Source organism: Empidonax traillii, unplaced genomic scaffold (assembly GCF_003031625.1).
Source record: "Empidonax traillii isolate 1590-97213 ecotype Southwest subspecies unplaced genomic scaffold, ASM303162v1 scaffold488:size1064334, whole genome shotgun sequence".
In the NCBI taxonomy this organism is placed as follows: Eukaryota; Metazoa; Chordata; class Aves; order Passeriformes; family Tyrannidae; genus Empidonax; species Empidonax traillii.
The window spans coordinates 282770-299018 of record NW_020955681.1 but is presented as its reverse complement, the minus strand read 5'-3'; the positions used below and the strand labels follow the sequence as shown (position 1 = coordinate 299018).

Below are 16249 nucleotides of genomic sequence, written 5' to 3'. Positions count from 1 at the left end.
TAGATGCTAGAGTTTTAGATCCTCCTGCATGAAATTATAATACAAATTCTGGTTTGACAGGTCTTTCCTCTGACTAACCTTACACCCTGGGCCAGCTTCCTTCTGGTTTTGTTTGAGAAATCGCTCGTCAGACTTGATATAACACTGAGGATCACAATGGAATGCTTTCTGGTCATGAACTATGAAGGAAATACTAAGTGGTTGAGAAATAATATATCAGTAGAGTATATTTTGAAGTAATATGGTTCTAAATGCCTGTTACAACTGAGGTCTTAGTTGTGATAGGAAATAAATCAGAATCTTATGGAGTCTAAGTTGACCTGGAGTTGCATTCATCATTCTGACATCCTCTGACACTACTTCTGATGATGTAGATTGGTAATGGGTTCTTCTTTCCCCTGGCATGGATCTTAGTAGTGTGACTTCATTCAGCAATACATAAGATCCACACTTTACAAAATATGCAATCCCAAAAAAGTGTTATACAGAACATTATATAAATTTTTTAAAAATTTATGTGAGATGTTTCATCTCTATTTCATTAAATAGCTGTCATGTACCTGTACACTGAGCTGTTCTGGTACCAATCCAGATTTTCTGTATGATTGTTCATTGAGTTGATGTTTTGCTGTGTTTTACAAGAGGATGTAATGATACAAACTTGTTCAGAATAGGCAGTGGTGCAACATGGTCATTAACAAAAATACTGCTAAAACTCTAGATTCCTTTTTTTTTTTACCTTTACCTCACTAATCCCATTGAGTGCAGCGGAATGTTCATCAACAGTAATTTAAGACTACTTTCTCCAAAAGAACAGTACCAAGCTAGCTGGTTTTAGGCAGGGTTTTTTTGGCAGGATTGCTGTTGGATGGTGGAGTTGCAACTTGGTCGCCCCAGGGGTGGTAGACATACAACCAGCTGGAGTTCACATTTGGTCACAGTACAGCTCACAAGGTGTCTACAAAGCAATTTTTCTGTGGTGTTCTGGCACGGAACTTACTCTTAAATTATTTTCACCTTGCTTTTCATTGTTGTTGACCCCCTAGACTGTATCTTCAGTTGTGTCGTTATGCACTAGACAGGATACGTACACAAAATATTTCATATCTTTTGTTACTGATTGAGTAAACTTTTACACTTCTCTTAATAGAATTTTAAGGCAGTTTTGTTTTCCTAATGTCTGTTCCTCATATGATGATGCATAAAAGTGATGTGTTCGTCCATTACAGGAACAGAGCAGTCACAGAATCCATGGGGAATAGTTAGCATTGGGAAAAGAGAATTTATGTAGATGTAAGTGGCTTACTCTGAAGGTCATAATTAGTGAGTTTTGTGATTAAAATTTTGTCAACCTTTAAAAAAATGTCTAGAGGCAGTGACTCATTCTATATTAGCATTTACCTCTTTGACATATAAGCCTGTTAAGAACAGCTGCAAAAATCCTTTTAGAAAGTGCCTGAGTCCTGGTTTTGAGAAAAGATGAGGCAAGAGGTGATTCCAAAGGGAAATCCCCTTAGAATATGTCTAAAGTAAGCAAATATATATACATATATTAAAATATTAGAACTGTAGCAAAGTATTTTGCAAGGCCTATTTCTCCTTTTTCCAGGTCTGATTTGGTTTCAGTAGTTCAGTTTATGTTCAGTATTGTTGTCTGTGTATCAGGATTATGCACTTGTCTGAAAGCAAGGTGTTGCACACACTAGAGTTCTGTTAAGCTCCTGACTGCCCTTGAGGTCAGCCAGGATGCTGATAAATTCAAAAAATTGGGTCTTTGGTAAATGTTGTAATAAGAATAAAGTTTAAAGTAAAGTAATGTGAAAATAAAGACATTTTTCTCCCCACATATTGCCTAAAATTCTTTCCCTATTCTTTGATTTTTGAATGAACCAGAAAATACACAAAAATATGCCAAGTGATTTTGTATGTCCTGATTATATAGCTCATTCACAAGTGTACTTTTAAGGCTAGTAATTTCATCTTATTTCTTCTTCATTGATTGTAAAATATGTATAATTATTAAATGTTAGTAGTAATGTTGTATAAACTTCAATTTTTTAGCCTTTATTTTAATTCATTTATAAAAATGAAAATTAAAAATGAATTTAACGAAGCATTGTACTTCTGTGCAGAGCTTGTTTTTGAAAATCTGAAGTAGGGGTGCACCTTCTTCTTGCCTTCATGATTGTGGTTACATTTGTTTGCCTATTTAAAACATTTTACAACATGTCACATAATATGAGAAAGTTTTCCTATTTTCTCATCTTTCACATCTTTCATCAGGAGAAGAAAAAGATAGATAGGCAAAATGGACTTTATGACATACACTAGTGAGACGTATCTTGTTTAATGTAGGCAAATCACAAACTGATCATTATGACAAACACACTTAACAAAATTAATTGTGTTTCTAGGTTCCATGGTTCCTTTCTCCATGCGGATCTTACATGCTGAACTTCCTCAGTACCTTGGTAATCCTCAAGAATCACTTGACAGACTTCATAGTATGAAGATAATCTGCGCCAAGGTAACATCATCTCTCTGCACTAACATTTCTTAATGTTTAAGAAATAAATTTTATTGTCCTTGTAAAGAACATTAAGTTTCAATGATGACTTGTTTTATTCCAATCTTGATGCAAATACGGAGCTTGCTATTAAAAGTAATGAAGTGCCTCTTTCAAGAGACATCCTTCTCACCTCTGTGGTAGCTCTGACTCAAATGTGTAGAATAGGGGACAACTTTTGTGCTTTTGCCAGGTGAGACGTGGAGGACGGTGAGCAGATGTGTTTAAGGGCGAGTAGGGGAGATTTCTTTCCTTCACTCAGCTGAAAACAGTTGTTAATGACCTTGATCCTTTGGAAATAGTCTGGATTTTTCAGAAATAGTCCAAATAGCTGGTTTTGGAAACAACAGTCATTTGGGAATATAAGTACAACCATCTGAATTTGTTTTGGGGGGGTTAGTTTCTTTTGTCAGGTAGTATAATACAAAATTATGGCCTGAATTATAACATGGGATTTGTTGGTGCTGAAATTGGAGTGATGGGGTTGTGAGCACAAACTTTTTCCACTAAAACCAAAATGCTGACAGTAAGGATTTGTCCTTAAATGATTTTTACATCTTTTCCAGGCAGTCTAATGCACCAGTGATTATGCATTGTTACCATTTGATAAACTCTAGAAGAAATGCAACATTATTGCTTTATTTGTGACACTTGAAAGTTCAAAACTATATAAAATAAATATATGCAATTTATTTTCAATATTCCATGGAAGTTTCCTATATTTACTCCTTAAATAACTTGGATAAGAGAAGTGAAGGGAAATGGTAATTGCCAATTGTATAGCTATATGGCCTTACATATATGAAATCAACTTGCTTCTAGCCCAGTAATTGCTAGGATAACCAAATGTTTACAGTAAAAAGTCGAGTTTTTTGTATTACGAGGGGGAAAATGAATGGTTTAGGTAATAAGAAGTGAATGTGGTATTTGTTACAAAGTTTGAAAGAATTGATTTGGAAATGGGTGAGAGATGTCTCAGTTTGGCCAAGAAGTGCCACTTCTTAGCACTGCACGAATACCGTTACCTGTTGATGACCATCTCATCTAATAATATTCCTGGCAAGCTGTCCTCTACAGCCCTTTTCCTTATAAACAGTCCTCAGTTTGAAGTAATTCTGTTCTTCTAGGAAATGCTGTATGCCTCTGTTGCGGGATTTCGTGGTGCTTCTACAAACTAACATTTGCCTACCCTGGTCTGGAGCAGATCAGCTGTCTTGTATCTTTGTTTTATGTGATCTGGTATTAAGTGCTGCATTGTCTGCCTTCAGTCATGAAGGTTCTACTAGATACCAAAAACTGAACTTGTTCATAAGTTCCTTCATCTTGTAACAAAGAGAGAAAACTGTATGAATGTGAAAGAGGGAGCAACTGCTGAGCAAAGGTGCTCATCAGCCATCTGGCAAACTTTATGGAAATGGCCACATCTCAGTTACAGTGTGATCAGCCATGATTCTCCATAGATTAGAGATTCTTGGTAAATAAGAGGAGTGAAAGGAAAGGAAATTAACTCCCTCCCCACTCCTTTGTAAGACCTTTAAGTCATCTACTGCCTTGCACTGTCTGCGTCTGCTCTTTTCCTTAAGTGTATATCCTTAGAGCCTACCCAGTGTACCAAGGAAGCTTTTAAACTATAATACAAGATTTTGTTTGAACATGAGCTAGGCTGATTATTGGTTTAAGTAAGGGAAATTAGATATGCTGGAGAAGATGAAATAGAAGTAAAGGAAAGTTACAAATTATTATATACATATCTCCATGCCTGTTAATTTCTTGAAGACAAGTCTGTTTACTCATTTTCTCACTCCATCAACTGCTAGTTACCTAGGTCACTACAAATTATCCCTTGTGCCCTTGGGGAAAACTTTTTGAGTCTGACTATGTCTTCCACAAGCTCTTCTGAGTAGTCCCCTGTTCTTTGTACTTGATGTTGGTTCACAGACCATCACCTCTTTGTCTTCCTGTGTCTGAGTTTGCAAGGTTTCTCCCAGGGTGATGTGTTCAATTGCAGCAGTAAAAGGAAAGATCTCCCTTTGGTTCTGACACCTTCCACTAGAATTAGGATACAGTAGCCAGGACAAGCCATTGTCTCTGCTGATAGATGCTCCTTTTTAAAGTGCAGTACACAACTACAAAAAAATAAAACATACCATCCATCTCAGAGAAATATTTCTGATCCATTATTCTAGACACCTCATTGGTTTGCATTCTATTAAATACCTTGTCTTTTGGAGCAATTCAAAGACAACAAGAGTATGAAAAAGGACAACTTGTATACATAACTGGTTTTAAAAGGCAGTTGTAAATTGGTGATAATTTAACCATTTGAAGTTAAGGTTGACTGACAAAAAACATTGTATATATAAATGTTTTGATTTTTGTATGGAACACTATTTGTCCAACAATCTCAATCTCAATCGGACCATTCAAGAATAACATTTATAATACTTATAAAAACCCAAGGCAAAACCAAGAAAATAACGTAAAGAATGTACACTCATTATTCTTAATATTTCTATGTGACACTTGGGAACCATTTGGGTTATAACAGAATTAATTGGGGAGCTTTCAACCAAAAGCCTCTAGTGTTTTACTTCCCTATTTTAAAAAGAGGAAAAATAATCTTTGGTCATCTGTATTTACAGAAGGGCATAGGAATAGTCATTATGTAAATGAGATGATCTTGGAGTCATAAAAGCTAGAAGAAAGAAAAGACCTATTAGCTCACCTAGTCTGTCTCTTTGCAATGCAAGGTTGTTTTCTCGATTTTAATGAGTCAGCCATGGAGCTGAGGCCACATCCCCTGGGAGGCTATTCCAGAGTAATGCTAATGCATTCTGATCATAAGAAAATTTGTCTTTATATTTTGTGTCTGTTCCTTAATATAACTATGGGATTTCTTCCTATCTGATACTTGCTTTTAATCTGCTAAATTCCTTCTTGCTTTTTATTGTAAATATTCTACAGACACTTGTCAGCTTTAGATTAGTTATTTCAGTAAAGATGTAATCATATTTATTTTGGTTACTTGGTCATTTCAGCCCCCATCTACTTACATACTTCTGGTACCTGAAAGCAGGATTGGAGGTTGGGTGCAAAAATGATATTTTCATTTTCCATGTATATATTTTTCCACATACGTATTTTCCTGCAATGATGTTTTTACTTTTTCCAGTATTCCTGCAAATTTCTAATCAAGATCTGCTTAGAGATTTTACATCTTTGTCTATAGGTACAACATTTGGGAAAGAAATTATCTGAAGTGCCAAGTGGGTGTTATAGCTTGGGGGAGGAATCCCATGAAATTGTTACTGCCTCTGTGTTATTGCAGGTCTTCCCAACATGAACTGCCTCAGTGAGTTGTTGCCCCTGTAAGTCTGCCTTGAAATAAATGGTCTCTGAACAGCCAGGCAGTAAGAGTAACAATAGTAATTTAAATCACAAAAGGGTTTGTTCTTTTCAAGTGTTCATTTAAAAACATAGGCATAATCACTTTAGTGCTAATAATACTGAGGACATGCTACAAAATGCTTTCCTGGAGACCTAAATGTGAAAAGAACAACAGTTGGGCTTAATCCAAACCCCTCCCTTGTTTGTGCCAATGCTTCCTAGATGTTTGAGGGAGAGCTTCTGGAAATACTCATATCTCATAATATAATGTATTTCACTTTTAAACTGTAGTCCTTCAAGTGCCAGAGCCATATTGGGCTGTTTTACCAGGTGAGTGGAGCAGTGGTAAATGGGTTAACAGTTCTGCTTCCTAAAAAAGCGTCTGCCAATTGTTAGCTCTGCAAAACTTGTCAAAAATACGTTGTGCCATTTGTCCATCAGACACTCTGTAGTTCCACCACTCTCATTCATGAGGAATTATGTTCCTCTCTGGCCCTTCCATACACACTCTTCATATCTCCTAATCTTCCATTTTACTTCTAAATCAGTGAACTTTTCAGTCTCTTAGCTACTGATTATTCTGGGGTTTCATTTTCATTCAGCTTCCAGATCTGTCTCGGTTTCTTAGGTGACATAAGGATTCTGTTTGTCATATGTTATTTAAGTCTAGAGGGTATTTGTCTTGACACCTTGTTTGGTAAGTTTGAAGAAACTACGATGATCTGTGTACCAGTCTGATTACCCAAAAAGCCACCATTCCAGAAGCACCAAAAAAGGCTATTCTGACTAAAAAGCTAGTCCTGATCAAAAGTTATGGGAGAAGGAATAAGGTATTAACAAGAGATACATAAGAATAGATACTAGAGATGCAAATGGTGGTATGAATAGATTAGTAATTCCAGCATACAGGCAATGGATAGGGAATGAAACAGAAGACTCAATGAAGTAATATTAGCCAGTGAAATAAGGATTGTGCATTTATAAATATTCAAAACAATAAAAAGCACAGGTCATATGTAAAACTGTTGAGGTAAATTATAGAAGTGTTCAATCATATTTTTTTTTATAATAGGAGCAGGGTTGGTTAGAGCTATCTCATATGATAATGTTATAATATAGTTTATCAGCTAAATATTTCATATCAACTAACCCCAATAGCTTACACTGAGGAACTGTTGGAATCATTAATGTTACTGTTAAACAATTCTTGAAAAACTGGGGAAATGCCCATATACTGGAAAACTGCAGATGATGTTCTTATACTTAAGAAGGGCAAAAGCGGTAAACCTAGGGAATAAAACAATTAGCCTCAAATCATCACCAAGCTCTGTTTTAATTACGTTAAGTTGAAGTGAGGGCTAGATATCCCCAAGTAATGTCACAGAATGGTTAATGCAATACTCTAATTTTATGCTAATATCTAATTCTTTCCTTTTTGATTATGTTAGTGAGCACATTTTCAGAGAAACTCGTCTTTTTAAACAGGACAGCCTGTCTCCTCAGTGAAGGCCCTTTGTTATGTTTATACCATTTCAGTAGTAGGAACTTTGAGCCTTATTGAGACTGAGAAGCGATCACTAGGTATTTTGTAGGAAAGGAGAAAGATCATGGGGTTTAGACCACAGAAAATAGATTATAAAGTGGTTTGGATTTCTGGGAGAGAAGAAATCTTTTTCTCTGACAAGGTGCCTTATTATACACTAGGCATTTAACTCTGAAATGTGGCCCTTTTGTTTCTAAGTGATTTCTAGGTGGCTACACTGCTTTTGAGAGTCAGTCTTGCAGCAATGCTACTGCCATCTCATAAATTGCCACCTATCAGTGAAGCTGCAGTATCTAATGGTATATGCTCATAGTCTCTCAAAATCTGAGATAAGGCAGCTCAGTCAGCCCTTTGTGAACAAAGTTTACAGTAAATCATACTACCTGGTGTTTGTCATGGGCTAAAAATTCTTATTAGCCTGGCTCAGCTGGCAGGTGGTAACTGCTCTGCTTCATTGCATGTCCCTCCTTGCTCCTTAGTTCCTTGTAGCTAAATTTATGGCACTAACTTCAAGATTTTATTCTAGTCTGTGAAAAGAGCTTGATATCTCATAGAGTAATATCTTCCAGCTTAAGATGCCTAAAATTGGTGGCATGAACTAGCATTCTGGTGGTACTGGTTATCTTCATTGGCTGTAGAAGGCACCAACACATTTTCTGAGGCCAGATTAATTCTACCTGCCTTTGTTTTGGAGGATTTCCTGCACTGATTTTTAAGTGTCCCCTTACGAAGCACTGAGCACAATAGGAATGCTTTGTTGGTGTAGGAAAAGACAATTACTTTTTATACTGACAGAAGTTGAAAGCTCTCTGTATGGAAGTGCGGTCAGTCCCCAGAAGAGGCAGTACCCTGTATTTCCCCTCACCAGCTGACCACAGCAGCTGGTTAAAGAGCAAGTGACCTTAATTTTTTTTAAAGGAAATCTCAAGCATTGTTCTACAACCGAAATTATAGATCTGTAACAGGAAAGGTGGGGTGATCTGTGGGAACTGGAAAACAAATTTGGAGAAACTGTAATGGCATTTAGAAAAGCAGAGTTGACTTGCATTTCAAATGAAGCCTTACATGCATATTTTGAAAGTGCTTAAGACACAAGCTTCATTAAATATATGTTTTCGTTTTTCCAGTGGAACAACAAATGTTTCATTCACTCAACAATTTATATGATTTGAAATCTATGAAAAATTAAAAAGAAGCAATAAACCCCAAAGTTTGAGAAGGAAATTGCAGTAAGAACTAAGAGGAATACTTCAATACAGAGAAAAATATGGAACTAGAGCCTGTACTTAGGCTGGGGGAGTCAGGAGGCGGTGACTTTCTATGAAAAAATCAGTTTGACTTATGTTATGGTCATTAACATCCATTCTCTGGTGAAGCATATTTCATATTTTACTTAACAAAATGTGAATATCCCTAGAGTGTGCTGACATTTAATGTTCTTTAAGTATCATAAACCTGAACTCTAACATCCTTCTACTGTACAATGGCTTTCTTACTTTGTGCACTTGATCTTGCTATGGTAATAACCAGTAATCTTGAACAGTACCTAGGTACAACATTCCTGCATGAATTGGTTTACATGTAGTCTGTCAATTGTAGATAATTTGCATTAAATATATAGTGCTGTTTAAACTCATCTTGGTTACTTTAAAAAATTTACTACAGATATTAGAAAATTTGGAACAAGGCTTAGCTGAAGATGGAAGTATGACTAACATTACACAGGAGAACAGACAAGGTAGGTATTCTTTAAACATTTTTTTCACAGGCAGCCTGCTTTTATTGCTTGCCTAAGTATGCCAGAAGTTTTCACGAGACTACCCCAGAGTGGTTAAAACAGTATTTTTGTAATCTCATAGTCTACTCAGCCCCCAAAATGATACACCTTGTACTTTTATTTGCTGGAATTAATTTCACAGTTTTGCCCTTGATCGAACTGATGCACTAAATCAATTCTTTTTCCTACTTAGAAGAAACAAAGAACATGTCGGCTACCCTTTAGTGATGAATATATAAGTATATTGCTGTTGCAGCTAGATGGATGTCTCATCTTAAGCCTTGGCTGACCTAGTCCTCTCAATCCTCATGTCTGACATCCACTCAATTTTTTCAGATAGAACTGCCATCATACAATGGCTACGCTGGCCTAGGGTGCCACTGCATAGATGGCTCAGTCTCACTGTAGCTGCATCATGCTTAGACTCCTCCAATACCTAAGGCACAAGAAAAAATATGTACATTATGTTGAGCTGCATCATCATTTTCATGATTTTGTATCCAATTATATTTTCTCTTATTCCTTCTATTTTAGCTTCTATTGTGTAGCTTCAATAGTATAGGGTACATTACTGCATAAAAAAGGGTGATCAGGACAAATCAGTTATCCAAGCATTTTTTTTCAAACAGATGAAGTCATTTGACTATACTTGACAGTTGGACAAGAGGTGACATTTCAGGCATTGCTATGGATTTTATGGACCCCTCATAGTGCCTAGCAAGTTTAAAACATCACACCAGAAAAAAAAAAAACCTTTTAGCTTCAGCTAACAGTCTAAGGAATAGCATTCACCTAGAGCCTGTGGGAAGTAAAAGTCTGGCTCTTAGATGGGAAGAAACCAAGTAGAGTTAGTACCAGAGTAAAAAAGTTATTATAAAAAACTCTGTAAAACAGTGTCTATATGGTGCAGACTTCTTCCTGGTCTTCATTTTGACTAGATATAAAAGCATCTTGAATGTTTTACTGTACTTGACTTAATACACCTTCTGTATGTCCAAAGAATATTAACATGTAAGTAGCATATATTACAAAGATATTTGCAGATACAGTTGAATACATTCACTACTCTTCTCAAAAGGGTTAGGAAAAAGGGAAAGAATCTGACATTGAAGATCTATCCATAGCGCTTCAGGAGTTTGTGTTCTTCTGTCTTGTATCTACAATTCTTTTTGCCTGTATTCTACTTACTTTTCCCTGTTAACCCTTTCTACGAGATTTTTGTTCTTATCCCCACATCGTTTCCTTTTTACCACTTTAAAACCAGAATGTTGGTCCCCCATTAAGATACAAGGACTTTTTACTTGATGTGTCATAATCCTGTGTCCTGCAGTCTGCCTCACTCATGAGTGTCTGACTCCTTGCTTTTCCTCTCTGCTGCTGCTTCAGAGCTCAGATGGCCTCAGGAGGAGGCATAGTTATAAAAGCAGCAGCTAGTAGTTACCAAGGGACATGGCTGCAGAAAATTTGGAGAGATTTTTGCATGTCTGCTGTGCAACTGCCTGTAGGTTTAAGACTGCCAAAAAGCCCACGGGACTTTTGCAGAGACTGTTGACTGCTACTGTCTGTAGAGGTCAGCCAGGTCTGCTCCCTCTCTGCTTCCTTGCTGCATTCCCAGCTCCAGGAGGCTGATAATGGGTTTGCTTTCTTTCATCTGAGACTAACTGAAGCAAACCTTATTAACTTTATGTGAAGACAGCCCTAATTCATTATGGGGATTATGCTTAGCCTGTAATTTCCATGCTGCGGGTGTAAGAAGGTGGAACACCAATCAAATTCCCATGTACATCTCCTCTAGTCTGGAAGAGAGCACCTGATTTGCCAGCTTTTCAGCAGGCAGAGAGATTTAGCGTTGCAGCACTTGCCTGGTAACATGTTCTATGAGATGCCAATTTTGCAACTTCACAGGGCACAGGACACCTATTGAAATGAATGGCAGTGTGGAGTACAGAGTCCTTGATGAATAACAAGGAAAAGAAAGTGCTTAGAGTGGAAACATGACTGCGTGGACCTGCAGAGGGGGTTTCAGGCATCTCAGTAACATACAATGATCTGCTGTTTGGTTTTTAGTTTTGTTTACTGCTTTGCAGGTTTTCTTTAACCCCTTCTACCAGTATAAGAATCCTCATCACACAGGGCTACGAGATTTCCAGACAAGGTTCTGTTCAGTTGATATCACAGACTGAAGATATCTGGCCTACCTGCTTTGCAGTCCTTTTTTGACAAGTGTAGCTGGTGCTATCTGATTGTTAACAGGAAATCTAGATGTCTCCAGTGTAGGAATCAACATCTAACTTGTCACCTAAGTCCTAAAAAGCTGAATGTGATTACCAGACTATGAGAACATGCAAAAAAGGAGGTATTTACTTAATAACTCCCCTTTATTGTTTCACTTTATTATGTCCAGGTTTTACGCACACCTACAAAAAAAGAAAAAAGGAAATGTGTCGTAAGGTATTTGCTCATGGTGTACAGCATCCTCACCATTAGTAGCACTAGCAATATGTGGTCAAGGGGGAATTTCTAAAACAAAAAGCTAGAAGTAACGAATGATTTTAAGTTTCAGTGGATAAAATACTGGATTCAGTGTTGAGCCCCATGATACCCCTCTTTTGACAAAGATAATTTGAGAATATTCATGTGTTGGGTTTTTTTGTTTTATTGTTGGAGAGGATTGAGGGAGCTTTCTTTTTTAGGAAGAGGAGTAGACATTTCACCAAGCTCTTCTTATTTGTAATGACATTTTTTTGTGCTGAAAGAATTATCTGTGTAACCTGCCATGCTTTCATCAGAGACTACATTAATGATACAAATGAGTGGTCTCAGTTCTCACAATTTCGTTGAAATAGCCTCTTCTCCCTTCCCCCCACCCACTTTCAAATCATTACAGTGACCTTGACAGCTGATTGACTGAGACACATTTCTTTTTCAAATGTTCTAAATTAATAGTCCTGGAGTTTATTTTTGAGGATTAGAGGAATATTTCTAGTATCGATTTAGGGTACTGTAACACAAGAGAAAATAAGGATCTGTGTGAACCATTCTCTTACAACATCAGGAGTCTGTCTGCAGAGTGAGAGGGAGAAATCTGCTGCTGCAGCTTTTAATGCCTGCAAACCCCAGGAGCATGGGGAAAGCAGACAGACTTGGCAGATTTTTTCCAGCATATCTCTAAGCCAGAGGCAAGCACAAACAGTCCCCAACTCAGACATTTCTCACTCTGCATGTTTTGACTCTGAAATTACATTCTAGCTGTGTTTAATTTTTGAATTTATCACATTTAATGCTGTAGATTAGGTGGTTTTTAACTGATGCTCATTATCACTTGGATCCTTTTATGCACCTTTTGTTCTGATGTTGGAAAATGCGTGGCTTATTTTGGTGTTTAATATTTGGCCTGAGCTGAGAGCTGAGTGGCTGTCTAGTGCTCTGCATTGTTGCATTGTGTTTGTTACCCAGAGCTGCTTGAGCAATTCCCTCAGAGAGATGCAGAATTCTCTGATGCTGCAGCATGGCTGGGAATTAAAAATTCTAGGCTAAAATGCAGTGGTGTTAACGAGGGGGACCTTTCAAAATCATAATTCATAGGACCAGTAATTGATGGCAAGAAAGAACCTCTAATTTATTTGTGCAGATTCACAAGCTGCTCTTATTTTGCAGCCTCTGTTCAGCTGTGGAGGTCACGTCTGGGCCGGGTGATGTACTCCATGGCAAACTGTCTGCTAATGATGAAGGTACGTGGGTGGCAGAACTGCAGAGGTACCGTATATTCCAGAAGAGGATGTCACAGAAAGTGCAAGTGAATTACTGGTGCAGAGATAAGGGAAGACTACCTGACAGTACATGAAGGTTTTGCTGAGTGAAGTATTAATTAGACTTAATAATGTCTTATTTAATAGATAGCTATTTGCAGTAATGTTCTTTGGGAACGTATCTGTACTTATTTCTCCCCAAATCATCCTAGAGAACATGCAATAACAATACAGAATTTGCATTTTTAAATTGAATTTTTCAAACACTTAACTAAATGCTCTAATTAAAAGCAATTATGTGCTCTATCTTTTTCAAACTGCACTAGGAATGTGGCTCTGTTTTTGAGGATTAATAACACTGTAGCCTTTGTAGCTGATGAAGATCCAGAACATCTAAATACATCCTCCCCTGTCAACCAATCTCAGTTGTAATATATCTTCTTTCAAATTTAAATCCTCACCAGTGGGTAGAGGTGGAATAGAAAGGAATAAAAGCAAAAGTGACTAGCCTCCACTGTTGGGTTTTTTTTCCTTGATTCCTTGTTGCTTTTTTAACCAGTTCCACTCCATTTGGTGCAAGGCTCTTAGCTTCTCCTTGTATTCAGGAAGTAGAAATAAAACAACTTCTGCCAATCCCCTCGTGGTCAGGGAAGCAGGGATATGGCCATTCTTGCAGCAAACTGCTGTTATCCTGAGCTTAACTGTACTTCACAAATCAGTTAGCAGCTACACCCTCAGAGCCAGGCCATCAGCAGTATAACCTTCACAGGCCAAGACTTGCACTCCTGGCTCCCTGCTCTTCAACTGCCCAAGATTGTGCCAAGATGTAATCCTTTGATGTTTACTAAGCTACTTCCCAAACAGGGCTCCATTCTTAATATTATAATAGCTCAAAAAGTGTGCTTTTCTTTTTTTTTTAAATATAAGAGCCATTTATCCAGCTTTACATGAAATAGAATATCCTTGTTATGAGAATTAGGGAAAACATACATTTGTTTTCATAATTATATTGTAGTTAAAATATTTCTGTCTTGAATAGAAATAATTGTCCATTAAACCACGAGGTATTTTTAAGAATTAGCAAACATTTGTGTTTTGAGATAGGTACATGACACAGGTTCATTTTTTAAAGAAATTCCTTTTTCAAAAAATAAGTGAAGAAAAGCATGCCTTGCCATCCCAAACAAAGTAGAATATATAAATAAGAAAATGCTGGTATATGTATTTTTAAGAAGTTCACTTTACTTTTCGCTGTGAATTGCTTTTAACTCTTTCAGTGTTTTTCTTCTCATGTACACACAAATCCACATGCATGCACAGTTCTCACCTTCCTCTGGTTTGGTCTTGTTAGTGCTATTTTCTTTGAGTAATAGAAATCTATTTCTGAATACCGATTTCCATCTTTTTGAAAATAATCCTTCAGAAATACTACAGCTCAGATATTTCTTAAGACTAGCTGTATTTAGGGCATATCTCACAGCTATTAATTTCTGGTATTACTTTTGATTACTAGTAATTTTGATTACTTTTAGATTACTAGTAACTTATAGATGGTAACTACTAGATTACATGCAACTGCATGTTGCATTTCAGTGGATTGGCTATAGAGTAGTTGTGAGTCTTTAAATTTTCAGAAATATCCCTAGATTATTATAACATGCAGCAGTGCTATAATCATCTTCTCCACCTTCCATAGTTATCAGCAAGAAACTTTTTCTTCAAATAATTTTTAAACACACTTTTCTAAGTTCTCCCATGAACAATTATATTAATTGAACAGAGTTCCACCTTTTTTTTCCGTTCTGTAATATACTTTAAAAACTGCATTTGTTTGTATTCAAGTATTTCAACTGTATATAGTTTAAGAAAAAAAACAAGTTAATTCTCCAAGTCAGCGCCATCTATTGCCATCTAGTGACCACTCTCAATATTGCAACAGGGTTGTGTGTGATCCCCAGGTACTGTGCGTGATGGAATACCTTGTGCTAGTAGTAGATTTAATAGTAATAATTTATTAAAGTAAAACTATGTAACATCGGTATAAAGAAAATAAAAACTTGCTATCTTACTTTAAGTTACCTCTTTGGCCAAAAAACCTGTAGTAGTAGTTAATCTTGTCAGGATTGATGCTTGAAAATTAAAAAAAAAAAAAAATTTCTATTAGATATTGGCCTTATAACTATTTAAATCTACTTTAATTATTCTCAACTCCAATTAGGTTTATTTCATGTCATGTCTGTTCTGCATTACTTACCTGAATCAAGGAGTTCTGTTTATATAGCACCATGATTTTTGCCCTTTTAAACATGGCATCCTTGGTTTCATAGTTAAGCATCTCATTAAATTATTGAGATGGTATATTATTTTGAACGTAATGAGTGAAGTGCAAGGAGGTGATTCACCCAGACTTGTGCAGGAAACCTGCAGTGGAACAGGGAATCAGTCACATCTCCTTTAATCCTGGGACTATCTGTCCAAGGTACTGAATTAGCCTGCTGTGTCCCTTTATCTGTGAGACCAGTGATAGTTCAGTAGCAATTTAAGGCAGTCTTAATATACCTTTTTTTCTCAATCATCGCCCTTTCTGTGCAAGCTTTCTTAAATGGATTCCAGCTTCCTTCCATGCACCACTATTGGACTTAACCAAATGAGGAAGAAATCATGGATCTCAATCATATCAACTGATATCAAACGGCTTTCCCATTTCCTGTGAACAAAGGGCAGCTTAAGGAAAAGGATGTGGAAATACAGCAGGAAGAGAAGGGGAGACCATGTAACCTGTCACTGTAGGCTTCCATTTGTAAGAACTGTGGGTTTAAGTTACTATGAAACCGTATCCTGAATGTAGCAGCATGAGGGAATATTCATTTAAAATGCAACTGATGATGTGCATTGCTTCATTTCAACTCTAATTGCAAAATGTCTGTCACTTTACTAAATCACCGTGGAAGTGTCTTGAAAACTTTTAAAGTTCTTTTCATCTGAGCTAAAATCGCTTTTGACATTATTTTACCAGACTTTTATCTCTCTAAGGAATAAACACTGAAGTATTTTCCATATATGTTATAAATGCACTCTAATTAAAGGCACATTTTGGGCTTTTTAGGTTTTTTCAGTGTTGTCTTAGCTTTTGTAGAACTTGCCCTTCGTAAAACAAAAGCATTAGAATTGATTTTAATTTAGGTTTAATACAATTAAAACTGTACCAAGAAGTAACAGCTTGTGCT

At 36.7% G+C, this 16249-nt stretch overlaps 1 protein-coding gene across 1 annotated transcript in view; it reads left to right on the top strand.

Moving 5' to 3' along the window:
• Positions 1-16249, top strand: part of TRAPPC12 (trafficking protein particle complex 12) — a 47866-nt gene that overhangs the window by 20493 nt on the left and 11124 nt on the right. Inside the window, exons 6-8 of the mRNA XM_027896243.1 lie at positions 2415-2527; positions 9162-9234; positions 12931-13004. Of these exons, the coding sequence (XP_027752044.1) occupies positions 2415-2527; positions 9162-9234; positions 12931-13004 (260 nt within the window). The remainder of the gene's footprint in view (positions 1-2414; positions 2528-9161; positions 9235-12930; positions 13005-16249) is intronic.